Here is a 16,314-nt window from a genome sequence, read left to right on the forward strand (position 1 = left end):
TAAAGATAAACAACATTCTTAGTGGAAATAAAGAGCAAAGTACATGTGTTAAATGTGTTTCACTTTGCTTCAAAAAATGGCATTTTGGACTGACTGGATTATATGTTTTATTGCAAACAGTTGACTAAGCTGAAAGGTCAAATTAGGTAGCTTGGACAATTTGGGTAGCTCTGTTTTGTCTGAACTTGTAATTCCAAATTGGTAATCAGATTTATCATTTGTTTGAAAGCATGTGAATGAAGCAAGAGAGCAGGACCTTAGGGGTTCTTCAAATCTCGATTCAATGTTATTTTGGAGAATCCAGGTGAATAGGACTGGACTGAATGATCCTTTTCCCATCACAATTGTTCTGATGTTTTCATGCTTTCCTTATGTCGGTGAGGATTTCTTTTCAACCCTCTTGCTTTTCTTCTACATTCCCAAAGACATGGGTTAGGTGAATTGGCGACTCTAAAATTGTAACTAGCATGTGTGCTCATGCATGTGTGTCCTGTGATGGATCAGGACTATCCAGAGCCGTTTCCTGGATTGTCCCCAATGCTTCAGGTTTAGCGTTTAGGCCCCGGTAAATCTGATTCAGATTAAGTGTCTCTGAAAATGTCAGTTTAGGATGTTTGAAATTCCCAAGGCTGGTTAATTTTTAAAATGGATGATGAGGATTCTTATTTATGAACGCATTCCATTATATCCACAATCTGTTATGCAAAAAGACAATTTCTCCCATGGGGATTATTAAAGTATATCAAATCAAATCAAAATGTGTTTTTGAGAGACCAACTGTCACCAAAGTTCAGTCATCATTTCAGGCCTAAGTAATGTACATTATGCTAATTCAGTAACTTTGGTAATGCATTAAAACAGGGGTCTGCAACCTATAGCAAATGTGGCAAGCGTGGCACTCTGATTGAATTGAAATATAGTAAAAAATTATATTTTAATACAGCGCACGTGTTTGTGCCGTCACCTACGTTTTGCGAATGTGACTCACATGTTAATGGAAACCATGTGTTCAGTGCACACTGTTCTACGTTAAAACAAACTTCTTCTTATTATTAAGTAATATACTGCCCTGAAATGACTCATAAAAGTCAAAAACTTGAAGTTTGTTCTTTTCAAGACTCTTAGATAAATGAATAGGAATTTGTACAAAAAAAGGATTGTGCTGTGTGTGGGTTATGCTGTGAAAGTGTCGTGTGTCGTACGTCAAGTGTACAAAGGCATTATCAAACTAAACATCAGTCCACGTTTAAAAACTGTGATGAGAAAAGTGAAGCTACAAAAAGGGCTGTTTCTGGCTTTAAGAGCCAAACTCCTTATTATAGTCAAACAATTGGAACCAAAAATAAAGCCACTGAATGTAGTTATACAATTGCTTCACAATAATGGGTTAAAAGCTCTGATTAATGGTAAAGAATGATCAATCATATTAGAATTCTTGATCATTTTTTCTTATTCAAACTATGTATTTTGTATTGAAAAAAATTGTAATGTATAATTTATAATACAATTTTTAATAAATGTATTGAAAAATAAAATTTGACAAAACACTCTTTTCACATATTATTTGATGTTTTTTAAAATATTGAATGACCAGGGGTATAAAATCTGGTTGTAATGGGCTACAAAAGTATGCCCATTATAACCGGACCAATTTTCATACTATATCTAACAAAATTGGTAGAATTATGTCGGCAAGCGGAATAACATTGTAACATAGGTTTGGCACGACAACGCTGAAAGGTTGCCAACTCCTGCATTAAAAAATGTATTTTCAAAGAGGACTTGTTTGCAGGTTTCAGATGACAACTAGGTGGTAACATCCATTGTTACTTACCAGCATCTCTAAAGCTCTGTACTTTGTTATCTGCCATGTGCACCAAGTCACTCTGCTGTGTTACTCACCTCATCTTCTTGTTTTTTTCCCTTTTCAGGTGTCATTTTTTTCCTTATTAACAAACTTCCAAACTCAAATATGTCCATGAGACAGCGGCTCTGTGCATTTGTTTTGTTTTGTGTGATTTTCTATTCTTACAAACAGTCTACAGTGCTAAAGCCTTATTTTGAACACTTCTATCATCACTGGTATCCTCCGGTCACTCATACTGAGGTCTCCAGCAGTCTAATTGTGTTGACTTACTTTAACGGGAATATAACTCCACCACTGAAACTCTCTGAGGATGTAATTCACATTATTGCCATCACTAAACTGGATGGTCAAGAAGAGTACCGCTGTCATATTGGTTGTAAACGGATATTGTTCTCCATGGACGCACAGGCTGAAATTCGCTTTGTAAATTACATCCTCCCCTACAGGCTAACTGACCTTTATTGTCAAAATCCATGTGGGTCAGCAGCGATTTTGACTCGTGTGACTGCGTGGGCACATGGTCAGAGGGTGGCCTCAGAGCTCCCTGCGGCAATTACAACTATCGATAAAAGCCGTCCTCAGCAGGACTTCACTGCATGCATTTCTGCATTTAGTAATTACGATGGTGCACTTCTTATTCAGTACATTGAGATGTTCCAACGCTTGGGGGCTGAAAAGATCTTTCTGTATGTAAGTGAAATGTCCAAAGAGACACGAGATGTGCTGGCTGAACTCAACCACAAGGGATATGTGAAAGTCATCCACTGGAGAGTTGGCTTCATTTTTACCCAGTTGAATGGCAAGGACTTCCAAAGAGATGTTCAGGTCGAGGCCTGGAGTGACTGCTTTTATAGAAACATGCATAACACCAGGAGTCTTGCTCTCTCTGTGACAGAGCCAATTGGCCTTTTCAGCAGTGCCTGGTGGGGGCTGCAGCAGTTCTTCAGAAAGGAGAACTTCAATTTCAGTAAACTTAATCTGAAGGACTGTGAGAAGTATGTGACACAAGATCAGAAGGACCATTCACCGCAGGGGACAGACACCTTGTTTGCTTATGTTAACCTGGCTGCTGAGCCTGCCACATATGAATGGACTTCTAGACTGGCTCAGTGTCTCAACGAGGGGCCTCTCCAAGAGCAAGTGATGTTTATTTCAGCAAGAATTCCAGGGAAAGGTAAGACTTTCCATGTCATTAGTAGCCATACCCATTGTTATTCTGAGCTGATCAGAAGTCACGATGTGTTATGTCATCACACTATTGGTGTAAATGATGATGACTTACTATGAGCAACATCCAAGTCTGTGGATAACTCGGTTTGAAGATCGTTTTGATAGTCTCCTGTTCATGTATTGGCATTTAGCCTTTTGGTTGCTTTCAGTTTGTTTAGAACATAAGAATGTAAGAAACGTAACCAGTCCATCAGGTTTGTTTGTTTAACTAATAGCTAAATTGTCACAATATCTCATCCAGATTCTTCTTAAAGGTTGTCGGGATTTCTACTTCAACTGCACGCCCCAGTAGACTTCCACAACTCTTTGCGTAAAGTGCTCTCTGGCTTCAGTCCCAGATGCTCTTCCCCTTAATTTCCACTGGTGTCCCCAAGTATGTGAATGACCTTTTAGTTTGAAAGAATTCTTCTGGGTCTTTTTAATCAAGGTCTTTGATAATTTTGAAGACCTGGATTAAGTCACTATGGAGTCTTCTCAGCTCTAGACCATTTATGTTTAATCTTGATCTGTCCCTAATTAATGGTCTCTGAAGACTGGACTCCTTCGATACTGCATCTCTTCAGAGAATCATTGGGCACCACTGGTTTGATTTTGTGTCAGATGAGTGGTTGCTCATGGAGTCCCAAATGAGGCACATTACCTGCATTTTGAGGGCGTGTCAGTTATGGCACTACGGCCATGTGGGGCAACCCCCCGAGGGTGATCTGACTTGCAGGATTGTCATTGTTGAGGACCCGAGCGGCTTGACCAGGCTAAGGGGATGCCCACGTAACATCTGGCAGATAGATGGTCATTTCCTGAGAGTGAGACTGGACCACATATATGCCTGGGGGATTGCCATCTGGGATCCTAAGCTGTTTCATCGTGTGGTGGGTGCAACAATGCACTGTACCATTGCAAGTTCCCCAGCCTGGTTTGAATTCATATTCTATGTTCTTGTTTTGGTCTTCCATTATTCTGTTTCACTTGGCGGCACACACATGGCTTCTTTTGAACTCATTCAAATCTTGTGTTCTGCCACAAAACTGCTATCAGGTCACTTCATTAGGAAAGGGTTATAGAGAGAAGGCTTAGGGAAGAGACCACCATAGGGGAGGAATTGCTTTATTTTATGCCAAATAATGATGCAGTCTTTGCATTGAGACAGCTCATAGAGAAGCATTGAGCAAAACAGAAAGGTCAGCAAGTGGTGTTCATTAATTTGGAGAAAGCTTATGATAGGGTGCCATACCAAGAGGCCTGGATGTAGAAAAGGGAGAAAGGAGGACCAGAGAAATGTGTGAGGATTGTCCAGGATATGTATGAGGGAGTGAGGACTGTGCTTAAAAGCAGGATTGGGATAACAGATAAGATCCTATTTGGTCTGTACCAGGGATCTTCTTCAAGCCCTTACCTCTTAGATCTGGTTATGGATTGTTGGCTCATTTGAAAAAAGGCCAATGCCCCTGGTCCAGGATTTTTGCTGATGACATGGTGTTGTGTAGCAAAAGAAAGGATGAAGTGGAGAGAAAGTTGGAAGAATGGGGATTTTTCTTTGGAAGATAGAGGATTGAAGAGAACATGGCTTTGGATCCCCTTTTGCTCCTGCCAATCAAACCAAAAGAATAGAGGTTCATTTTATAAACTGTTGAATTTACATACAGTATCAATCAATGCATACATTTTACTCTGGTTGGTTCATTGGTTTACACTCAAATTACCTATATAAAATAAAAGTCCATTATATTATATTCTGGTTCTTCTTTATACCCTTGAGTTGAGCAACTTACCCTTGAAATTTCTGTGCATATAACAACTGTCCATTCTGGTTGTTTACAGGACATCTGCTGACTTCTTAGTCATCTCTCAGTCATCTTTCGGTAGATTTTGTTGTTCACTTGACCATTATCTGATTTCCAATATTTATTAACCCTTTATACTATTTCTTTAAGATGAATGCTCTGCTACCCTAAAATTATTCTTCCGCACTTCCCACTTTGGGACTTCTTAAAGTCCCACTAAAACTGTAAGGACCAGTTTCCTACTGCAATTCTATTCTTAATCTGTTTAATATATGTGTGTATACTAAATATGCCCCCCTTATCAGATTTCCAACATTTATTAACCCTTTATGCTATTTATTTAAGATGAATGCTCTGTTACCCCTTCCACTCTGGGAAAGAGGGGTCTTGGTCATTGAGGTAACGAAGAACCAAATGGTCTCTCTAACAGACCCTCTCTGCTGAGATGAGAGAACCTGTTGGAAGGATGAGCATCTCCATTAATATTACACCTTGCCTGGAGTTTCCCAAATGGTATTTAAATGACTTAAAGAACATGAGGGAGAAAAAATTCTCTGGTTGGGAAATGAAAATTTTAACTCATTGGGCAGAACTCCAAGCACCTTGTCTGGATAAGACCAGGCGCTACCCATCACCTGCCTTATACCATCCCTATGGTGATGCATGGTGGTGGCTGTATTATGTTGTGAGGTTGCTTCTTAACACAGAGACAGGGAGATTGGTCAGAATTGAGAGGAGGATTAATGCAGCCAAATACAGATGGGTACTCAAAGAAAACCTGCATCAAAGTGTATATGATCTCAGACTGGGGTGATGGTTCATCTTTCAACCTGACAATAACCCGAGTCATACAGTCAAGACAATGCTGCGGTAGCTTCAGGGTACGTCTCTGACAGTCCATAAGTTCCCAGCCAAAGCCCAAACTTAAACCCCATGGAGAGACCTGAAGATGGCAGTTAACAAATGCTTGAGATTCAATATCATGGAACTTGAGAAGTTCTGCCAGAAATAATGGGATAAACCCAATTTAGTAGAGACTCACCCAAGAAGACTCTGAGCTGGAACTCTTGCCAAAGGGCCTTCTACAAAATGCTGAATTAAGGGTGTGAATACTTCTGTGAATGAGAGATTTCAGATTTTCATTTTTTATACATTTACTGTAACACCCTTTCTGAAAACATGATTTTGCTTTAATACTATTATGGGTTATTGAGTGGAGAATGATGGGAAATAAAGGGGGAAAAATTCCTTTTAAAATTAAATCTACGGCACAGTAAAGTGTGCAGAAAGTGAAGAGGTTGGAATACTTTCTGAATCCACTGTTTATTTTTATTTCTTTGATTCAAGTTTAAAACTCTCACACAGTTCTCTTGTCCCTTCTTTTTAAAGAATCATGGCCTTGCATTAAATGAATGCACAAGATGTTCCTGTCCCTTCAGCTGTCAAAGTAACAAATTCCCATATGTGTTCATGCTCTAATGTGTGTTTTAGTGTTTCATGCAGAGAAGACCCCTACACTGGTCACTCCAATCAGAGATGCTCAAGCCTTTGTTCTTTCGGCGTTTTATGATGACAGACATCAGGAAGACCTCATTCGAATCATTGGGATTGTGAAGAGAGATTACTATGAAAACCAAGGTGGGAGGCTTTACTGCCATGTGCTGTGTCCGAGTGGCATTTACGTGGAGCCCGTACAGACTGAAATTCATATCGACCATTTTGACTTTCCCTATGGCACAGCGAGTCTAATCTGCAGAAACCCCTGTGGATCTGCCATCCTAATCAATGTGACAGTATCGTCAAGCAGTGAAAGCAGATCCCCGGGGGTCACTTTGAAAATTCAGAACACTAAAGAATCTCGACCCCCCCAAGCCTCAGCATGACTTCACTGTGTGCATTTCTACAATGTTTGCTAACTTTGGTAACGTCCTGCAACTCACCCAAACCCTGGAGATGTACAGACTTCTGGGGGCAGGCAAAGTGGTCATTTATAAAACGAGCTGCTCTGACCAGGTACAGGAGGTGCTGGACTACTATGCAAAAGAAGGGTTTGTCCAAGTGTTTGAATGGACAGTGAATTTGTATCTCAACCCTTCTTCAAGCTGGAGGTATGCTTTGCACCAGGCGGACTTGCACTATCACGGCCAGATTCCAGCACTAAATGACTGTTTGTACAGGAACATGCACTCCAGCAGTTACTTGGTTCTTATTGACCATGATGAGATCATCGTACCCTACAAACATGACAACTGGAGAGACCTGATAGAATCTCTAAGGAAAGCAACACCTAGTGCCAACATTTTTAGGTTCACAAACCGTATATTTCCCACCGATACATATGGCAAAGACTCTGGCACCCTGCAATGGAATGATATTCCTGGAGTCAATATTTTGCAATTTGTCAACAGGGAAACAGAACTTGAAAGCTATGACCCAAAAAAGATGATTGTGGATCCCAGAATTGCCTATAAAGCCTCGGTTCATTACCTAATGGAACATTTTGGAAGTGAGAAAGAGGTTGACGAACATGACGCCCTATTGTTCCATTGTAAAGAACACAAAGTAATCTCAGAACCGTTGAATGACAGACGGATCACCCGTTATGATGCTCAGCTCAGAATAAACGTGAATCAAGTTTTGAGCAAAACTCTAAGAAGGTAAGACCGCCGTTAAAAGTTAAGATGATTTGTTCTAGAGGGACATATTGAGCATGTGCCTGGTCAGGGGATTACTGGCTGCATATACTGTACATCTTTACTTTCTTAGGCTGAAGAACTAGATGTACAGTAGTCTTATGTAGTACTGTGTTGTACAAGCAGTGAAAGCAGAGAAGCAGTCCTACCAGAGAAGAAGGTAGAGCACCAAAGAGGAGCAGTATGTCTCATAGTGGTGCTGGAGCAGTAGGCAAGGACAACTACAGTACATAGAAGTGAAGAAGTGGCAGCTGGATCAGGAGCAGGCAATACGTCTCTTGGTCTGAGAGATCTTCAGCTAATAATTTAGAGTTGCCCTCCACAAGAGCAGTCATTTAGGGAATTGTTTCCTACATCTAATCCTTTAAGATATATGGAGGACTCCAGGGGCAAAAGGCAGCTTCCCTGATAACTCTGTTGCATCTATGGAGCTGGGCTTGAACCCAGAAGTGATTTTGAAGCTAAACTGGAAGTGACCCTAATACTAGGGTTGAAAACCAGGCCAACCCCTAAGTTGGAAGAATCATAAACAAGAGCCTTGTGAGGCAGAAGAGGTGTCTGCTAGTGTTGATCAATGAGATGTGGCAAAGTATTTCTTGTAGCCAATCTGCCATATTTGCCGGTAACCCTGTCTACCAAATTTTTTTCCTGGAAATTCACTGTGCGGCTGGCTTAGATGAACATTGTTTGTCCCAGAGCCCCATGGTGCTTTGTGAGGCCAATGTGACATGACAGAGCTGTAGCAGCCATGCACCAAACTTTCAAGCATGCATACTTTAAGCATATGTCTTTTGGGCACATTTTATTTCATTGCCCAATCTGCTTTATTTGTGCACGATGCCACTACTCCAGCCTGATTTTAACCTTACATGCATATAGAACAAAAGCAAGCCTTGCAGTATTTCATTTACAGGGGTACACTACCTGACCATAAGGAAATATTCTGAAAATGCTTTATTGTTCTGTATACATTAATTGTACCTCATTACTGCTGGATTAAGTGTGTTATGCTCCTCACTATGTAGTGCAGATTGGGTAGTGACAGAGACAGTCCTCACTAGTATATAACATTGCTCCCTTCCATCATAGGCTCTCTGAGTGTGAGAGCATTTGCTGGCACCCATACATTATTATGCCAGTACTCTAAACCCCAAATAATAAAGTGCCTGTGTGGAGTTAACACAAACCGATCTTCAAGTCCCAGATACCGCACACCGGTGCCATATAAGAGAAGGGGTTGCAGGCTGAATGTGCGATGGTGCCTAGTGAAAACAATGCTTAAAGGAGCCTGACCTCTACCAGAATCACATGAGATCCGTGAAATAGTAATAAGAAGAACAATTTCTTTATAACTATTTACAAGGTATTGCTATCTTTTTGATGGAATAAAGAGAAAAGCCAAGCAAAATGACACCTTTTATTGGCTAACTAAAAAGATTACAATATGCAAGCTTTCGAGGCAACTCAGGCCCCTTCTTCAGGCAAGATGTAATACAGAGACTGGAGTTCCCTGTGTTTATATACACACTCTAGGACAAGAAACAACATTGGTAAATCTTTAAATGAGAAATTTAAAATGTAAAAAATTAATAGATTCATTCAGGCTAGGGTTAATTTAACAAGAGAGAGAAGAACAATATATACAGTGGACCCTTGACTTACGAACTCAATTCGTTCGCGAGGGCTGGTTGCAACTCAAGTTGGTTGTAGGTCAAGACTATTTTTCCCATAAGAAATAATGGAAATGCCCTTAATGTGTTCCGAACCGCCCACAGCAACACTTACTTAACTTTTTTTAATAGAAAAAGGTTGTATAATATGCATAATTTACCACAAACACCAATACTTTTTCTAATGTACTAACCAAAAAATTATAAAAAGTGCCTAGCCTACCAGAAGCAACAATTTCACACTGTACTCACCATTTAAGTTGACATCTTTGGCTTGCAGGAAGGAAGGAGGAAGAGAATTAAATGAAAGGTGGTTATTGTTTGGAAGGAGTTTCCTTATACAAATTTTTTCTTTGTAAAATTGTCAAGATAGTGGATTTCAACATGCTGTACATATTAGCGAGATCGGTCACACGAACGCCACTCTCATATTTCCACACAATTTCCTTCTTCGTTTCGATTGTGATTGCTTTCTTTACCTTCGTTACCTTCGCTTCCTTCCTTAGCAATTATCGAAATAAATTATATAAATCACTACACTGACCGAAATTATGTCCACAAACACATGTATCTGGGCTCCGACTGACACTTACAAACGCTCTCGGCTGTTTGTTTACAATTGCGTGACCGCATTCGGGTCGTAACGCAAGATGTTGGTCGTAATTCAAAACAAAAATTTTGGTCGTAAAGCAAGTTGTTCGCATGTCAGGCCGGTCGTATATCAAGGGTCGACTGTAATTTCTTATTACTGCTAGCGTCTGGCCATCTGTTGTATTTTGTGTGTGGTTATTTTTCCATCTGCACCTTTTGTTGATCTGTGGCGAGCACTGCTCCTTCACAGCTCAAGTTACATTTTTAGCTACCATAAACGTTCAAAAATACTTGGCGACATATTCCTAGATCTCAAGGACACTTAAAAGACCAATACACCATGAAAATCAACTCAAAACTAGTTTGATTCCACCGTGCTCATTAACTTCAATGTATTTCGGTGAGTTTGGAGAAGTTCTCAAACATTTTTGTGATTTTACTGAACTCATGGTGAAGCAAAATTCAGCAGGGTTTGTTCATCACTGGCATCTCCCTGTCATTTAGTATTTAAATAAAGATCTCTAGTTTAAAAAAAAATCACCGGACTCATTTCAAATTATGATGATAATCTTGATGACCACAATTCTTAAGATGAATCAGAAACAGAAAAGAAACGTGGAGATTGTGTACCCTGAACCTCTTTTGCTGGGATCCATAAAGGTCGATGGCTGTTGACATGTATTATGCAGCTGCATTAAACAACACAAGTGTGAACGAGGCTGTAGGGGCCTAAAAGAACCTTTAAAACCTCCAAAAAAGCTCTTTTAATCAGTTTTGCATTTTGCAATTGTGAAATTTTAATGGAAACTGTACACAAATTGAAACTCACTTGTTTTTCTCATATAAATTGTTCTAAATGAATTGATGAGGTTTTTGGAAGTTTTGCTTGTGTTTTTTCAATTGTTTATTAATTTTTTTCATTTTGCAAGTAAGGCTACTGTTACACTGTATAAGTATGTTTTATCCTGTGGTTACCATCATTCTGTGGTATTTCCAGAAGGCCACAGTGTAATTGGATAACACCAGCAGCATCTGTTTCCAGTAATGTGATTGGGCTTCATCATAAAGTGTGATGTCATTTTTCTGAGGCTATATAAGATGGTAGTATGGTATTACTGGTTATCCCGGCTTTGAGTTCAGTCAGTCATTCATCAACCCGCTATATCCGAACTACAGGGTCATTGGGGTCCATTGGAGCCAATCCCAGCCAACACAGGGCGCAAGGCAGGAAACAAACCCTCGGCAGGGTGCCAGCCCACCACAGGACACACACAAACACGCACCAAGCACACACTAGGGCCAATTTAGAATCGCCAATCCACCTAACCTGCATGTCTTTGGACTGTGGGAGGAAACCAGAGCACCCGGAGGAAACCCACGCAGACACGGGGAAAACATGGAAAACTCCATGCAGGGAGTTTACTGCCTCCTTACTGCGAGGCAGCAGCGCTAACACTGCGCCACCATGCTGCCCAGTTTTGGGTTCATTCAATAAATTCAAAACTTATGTTAGCTTTAATTAGGGTGTTGAACTCAAGCTAGTTATAGTATTTTCTAGCTTTGGACTACCATTTTCATTCTTGCTTTTATCCCCCGGTTTCCTGTCCTTCCAGTTCACAATCACTAGCCCATCTCCAGCTACAACTTACAAGTAGATTTTCCTTAATGGACTTCTCAATATTCAGGATTTTTTCTTGACTCTGTAATAATCCCTTCATAGCAGGGAGTTCTTGGAGAGATCTAGAAGTGGGCAGTGGGACAAGCAACTCCATGAGTTAGAAGGGGTTCAGATTCTGTAAAGAAGACCCAGGAGAGGCTATATGTTTGACAGATTTTTATTCTGTTCTGTTGTTTTCTCCCATTAATTTGGTCCTCTTTGTTTATTTTGCCTTAATAAAAATATTTCAGTTTGAATTCTCTGGCCTCCTTGCCGTTATTCTGCATTTAAGGATGCTAACAGTACTGCTCCCATCACCAAGAGGGTCCTTTTTATGAGTTCTATACCCAAGAGAAACAGACCTTTAGAATGAAAGTGATGACAGGACTGACTGATTTGATCATTTAAAACGTGTACAGTGGAAATAACCTCCCAATTTTCAGAGGAATTCTATCAGGATGTCGATCTCATGCATTGGTCAGAGTTTGCATCTCTCCTCTGACGTCTCAGGGAGGATGGTCTTGAGCGACTTCCATATCAGTGATAAATGCTCAAGCTGAGGAGAAAACTTTCTAAAGATAGTTTGGCAAAGCTTTTTAATTCTCAGTGATCCAAGTGCCAGATTTTATGACAAGAAGATCTCCATTTCTAGTAAAAGTTGGTTCTCTTGTGGCTATTAGCTGTTTTAGGAACTGTAACGATACTATTAGGATGTGTTCTTGTTTAACATATCATTGTCTTACCTTACTAAAGTCTCTCCATTTTATACACAGATCTTACCCTCTAGTGGTCACACCTGTGGGCAGTACAAATATCTTTATTATTTCAGCATTTTATGACAATAGGATAATAAAGGGGCAGCCTTTGGATGTGATCCATATTATTGGAATTGTAAAGCGGGATCAATTTGAAAACCAGCAGGAGAAACTTCACTGTCACATTGAGTGTGAGAGTGTCATTTACCATCGTGATGTTCATGTTCATCTCTACAAGGATCACAATGGCTTCCCTTATGGTACTGCTGATTTCCTCTGCAAGAACCCATGTGGATCTGCTGCTTTGATCCGAGTTGCTGTGAGTACAAGTGATTTAAGAAGCTCGACTGATGGATATTTGTATGTTCATACTTCCAAAGCTGCCCAACCTGCCCAACCGCAAAGGGACTTTACGGTGTGTATTTCAACAATGGCCGGTAATTATGATAATGTCCTGCAGCTTGTCCAGTCCATTGAGATGTACCACCTGCTGGGGGCCGACAAGGTCTTCATATACAAAACTAACTGCTCTTCCATGGTTCAAAAGGTGCTGGATTTCTATACCACGGAGGGCTTCTTGGTGGTCTTCAACTGGACTGTGGATTCCTACTTAAAATCTTCTGAGATATTTAATCACGGCCAGAATACAGCACTTCATGATTGCATTTACAGAAACATGTACACCAGCAGGTACCTGGTTCTCAGCGACCTTGGGGAAATTCTTCTTCCATACAAGCATGAAACCTGGGGGGATCTTCTCAAGTCCCTCAGAAGTGAAAACTCCAGGCCTAGGATTTTCGCATTTACCAGTTACATGTTTTACCATACCACCAACCACGAGGTTTCAGGTGGATCAGAATGGGAGAATATAACTGGAGTGAATATACTGCACCATGTGTACAGAGAGAAAGGGGGCAAAGGGTCTAAGAAGATCATTGTAGACCCACAAATGGTAGAAGAGGTGTTTATTCCAGAATTACTACAGAACGGTGAAGAAATGAAGCAGGTTGATAAAGATGATGCACTGTTGTTCCATTGTAATGATCATACAGCTAGCTTGAAAGTGTCATATGACCCAAGAATATTAAATTATGAATCTAAACTTAAGGAGAATGTCAACACCATGCTGAGGAAAACCCTAAGAAGGTAAATTTCTGAACAAAAATCTTTCCCTTTTTTGCTTGTTGAAGACATTCTGGCAAAAGGACTTGTCAGCCACTTTTAACAAAGTCAGTATGCAGACCTGATGATCTTTTAGAGAACCTTCACAAGAGGAAACTGTGATAAAACAATCCATGGAGATTCTGTCTCTTACTGAGATTCCCAGATGTGTGTTCTCTGGGAAGGAACTCAAAGGCACTATTTTGGGCAAATAGTTACATCAACACTAATGGGTAGTGTTGGCATTTATGATGACTCCAATGGGTTAAAAGGAACATCATGGTTCATATTCATGTTGGTAAACATACAAGATGAAATGGTTATGGGGTGTATATGAGTAGTGTGAAGGGTGAACCAGTTGAGACCAGGAGTTCCAGCAGTTATATACAATACAGGAGAAGAGTTGGTCCATAAGATGTACAAGTGGACAAAACAGGGCACTGCAATGCATTTAGTAACTCACCAAAATCAATATACATCTTGATGGGTGAGTTTAGGAAAGGCCACTCCAGAAACAATTATTACATTGAAGGACAGCTCCAGATTACACATAACAGAGCAGGATAGGTTGGTAGGTGTTAGCAGCTGAAGTCATTATTTCAAAGTGATGCAATGCCAAATTTTCTCCCTGATGACAAATAAACTTCTATCAATCTCCTACCAGTTGTAAGGAACAAATGAACTGTGGACATTACTTGACCCTTTGACTAAGACCACAGAGACATCTGAGCCACTAGAGGGACCTCTAGAAAAGCAGTCCTGGGAATTCCAGTGGCTAACCTTGGTCCCACAAGTTAGCCATGGGTTGCTCACAGAAGTACTAAATAGGAAAGTGTTGAACTAGTAGAAGATATGAAGGTACGCACAGGACTAACAGCTTAAGGCCTGAAATGAATTATTCTGTGGTAGGAAAGTAGACAAGCCACCCTTCTTGACAGACAGGTGACTAGACCTAGAGTGGCTGTAGAGCTTTGTCTGTTCTGTTTATTTCTATCCCTTGTTTTCTAGTATCCTGTAATCTTCCATTTATATTATTTATGTAAATAAATGTTAATTTATTTTGGAAATTTTATCATTTTACGTTTTGGTACTTCTCAAGAGAACCCCCTAGTATTTACAATGGAAAATGAGAATTCAGCCTACCTGCTATGGTAATAATGATCTCCAAATATGGAGATTTGCATTCTGAAGGCACATCACACAAGCATCAGTAGCACAATGGATGATAGCTGTAAAACAGCTTAAAGAAGTCCCAGTTGGATGTTCAACTTTCTAACATTTAACTACTCAACTGCAAGCAGTCTTCTCCTAAAGACACCATTAGAAAGGGATCAAGCAAAAAAAAAAGCACTGGAACTAAAAGTTAATGTCAGATCAAGATGAGGGATCCTGTATTGGCTTCCATGTGTTTTGTGGTCCTCATCATGGGCAACAGAATTGGTAGAAAAGATGGAGATAAAGCATTATAGGCACTGAAACTGAGGTCTAATCAATGGTGGATTTACATATGTGGGGTCCTGAATCTTAAACTGTTATGGGGGGCCCCTTTGCGTCCAGCAACAAGGGCTGGGAGACCATTGTTATCTTCTTCAATGGGGTTGTTCTTCAACAGATCACCACCAATTTTTTTCTTTTGGATACGTTAATAAACTTTTAGTTTTTGTTTTAACACTTCTTTTGCACTGAAGTACCTTCTATTATTAATATTATTTTTAAAAAACCCTTGTCATACAGAGGACACTCAACATTTTGAAGCAACATGGACTAAAGTTGCTGCTGGGGCTCTTCTTGGATTTTAGGGTCCCTAAGCTTAAGCTTTATTAGTTTCAAAGGAGATACACTCCTGGTTCTAAGGGCTTGAATGTCCAACTGGTGCTACACAGGAAGTGGTTCAAACGAAATTGAATTAGCAGCGAAACACTGAGTGCCATCCATCCATCCATCCATCCATTGTCTCCCGCTTATCCGAGGTCGGTTCGCGGGGGCAGCAGCTTGAGCAGAGATGCCCAGACTTCCCTCTCCCCGGCCACTTCTTCTAGCTCTTCCGGGAGAATCCCAAGGCGTTCCCAGGCCAGTCGAGAGACATAGTCCCTCCAGCGTGTCCTGGGTCTTCCCCGGGGCCTCCTCCCGGTTGGACGTGCCCGGAACACCTCACCAGGGAGGCGTCCAGGAGGCATCCTGATCAGATGCCCGAGCCACCTCATCTGACTCCTCTCGATGCAGAGGAGCAGCGGCTCTACTCTGAGCCCCTCCCGGATGACTGAGCTTCTCACCCTATCTTTAAGGGAAAGCCCAGACACCCTGCGGAGGAAACTCATTTCAGCCGCTTGTATTCGCGATCTCGTTCTTTCGGTCACTACCCATAGCTCATGACCATAGGTGAGGGTAGGAACATAGATCGACTGGTAAATTGAGAGCTTCGCCTTGCGGCTCAGCTCCTTTTTCACCACGACAGACCGATGCAACGCCCGCATTACTGCGGATGCCGCACCGATCCGCCTGTCGATCTCACGCTCCATTCTTCCCTCACTCGTGAACAAGACCCCGAGATACTTGAACTCCTCCACTTGGGGCAGGATCTCGCCACCAACCCTGAGAGGGCACTCCACCCTTTTCCGGATGAGGACCATGGTCTCGGATTTGGAGGTGCTGATTCTCATCCCAGCCGCTTCACACTCGGCTGCGAACCGATCCAGAGAGAGCTGAAGATCACGGCCTGATGAAGCAAACAGGACAACATCATCTGCAAAAAGCAGTGACCCAATCCTGAGCCCACCAAACCGGACCCCCTCAACACCCTGGCTGTGCCTAGAAATTCTGTCCATAAAAATTATGAACAGAATCGGTGACAAAGGGCAGCCCTGGCGGAGTCCAACTCTCACTGGAAACGGGTTCGACTTACTGCCGGC

The 16,314-nt window shown here is 41.2% G+C and overlaps 1 protein-coding gene across 1 annotated transcript; it reads left to right on the forward strand.

Annotated features, from left to right (window-relative positions):
* Positions 1-1,672: 1,672 nt before the first annotated feature.
* LOC114656992 (uncharacterized) lies at positions 1,673-14,472 on the forward strand. Its single transcript, XM_028808691.2, has 3 exons — positions 1,673-3,041; positions 6,370-7,535; positions 12,263-14,472. Exons 2-3 carry the CDS (start codon positions 6,784-6,786, stop codon positions 13,392-13,394), a joined length of 1,884 nt encoding a protein of 627 aa, XP_028664524.2. The 5' UTR covers positions 1,673-3,041; positions 6,370-6,783; the 3' UTR covers positions 13,395-14,472.
* The last annotated feature ends 1,842 nt before the right edge of the window (positions 14,473-16,314 follow it).

This window comes from Erpetoichthys calabaricus, chromosome 9, assembly GCF_900747795.2.
Source record: "Erpetoichthys calabaricus chromosome 9, fErpCal1.3, whole genome shotgun sequence".
NCBI lineage: Eukaryota > Metazoa > Chordata > Cladistia > Polypteriformes > Polypteridae > Erpetoichthys > Erpetoichthys calabaricus.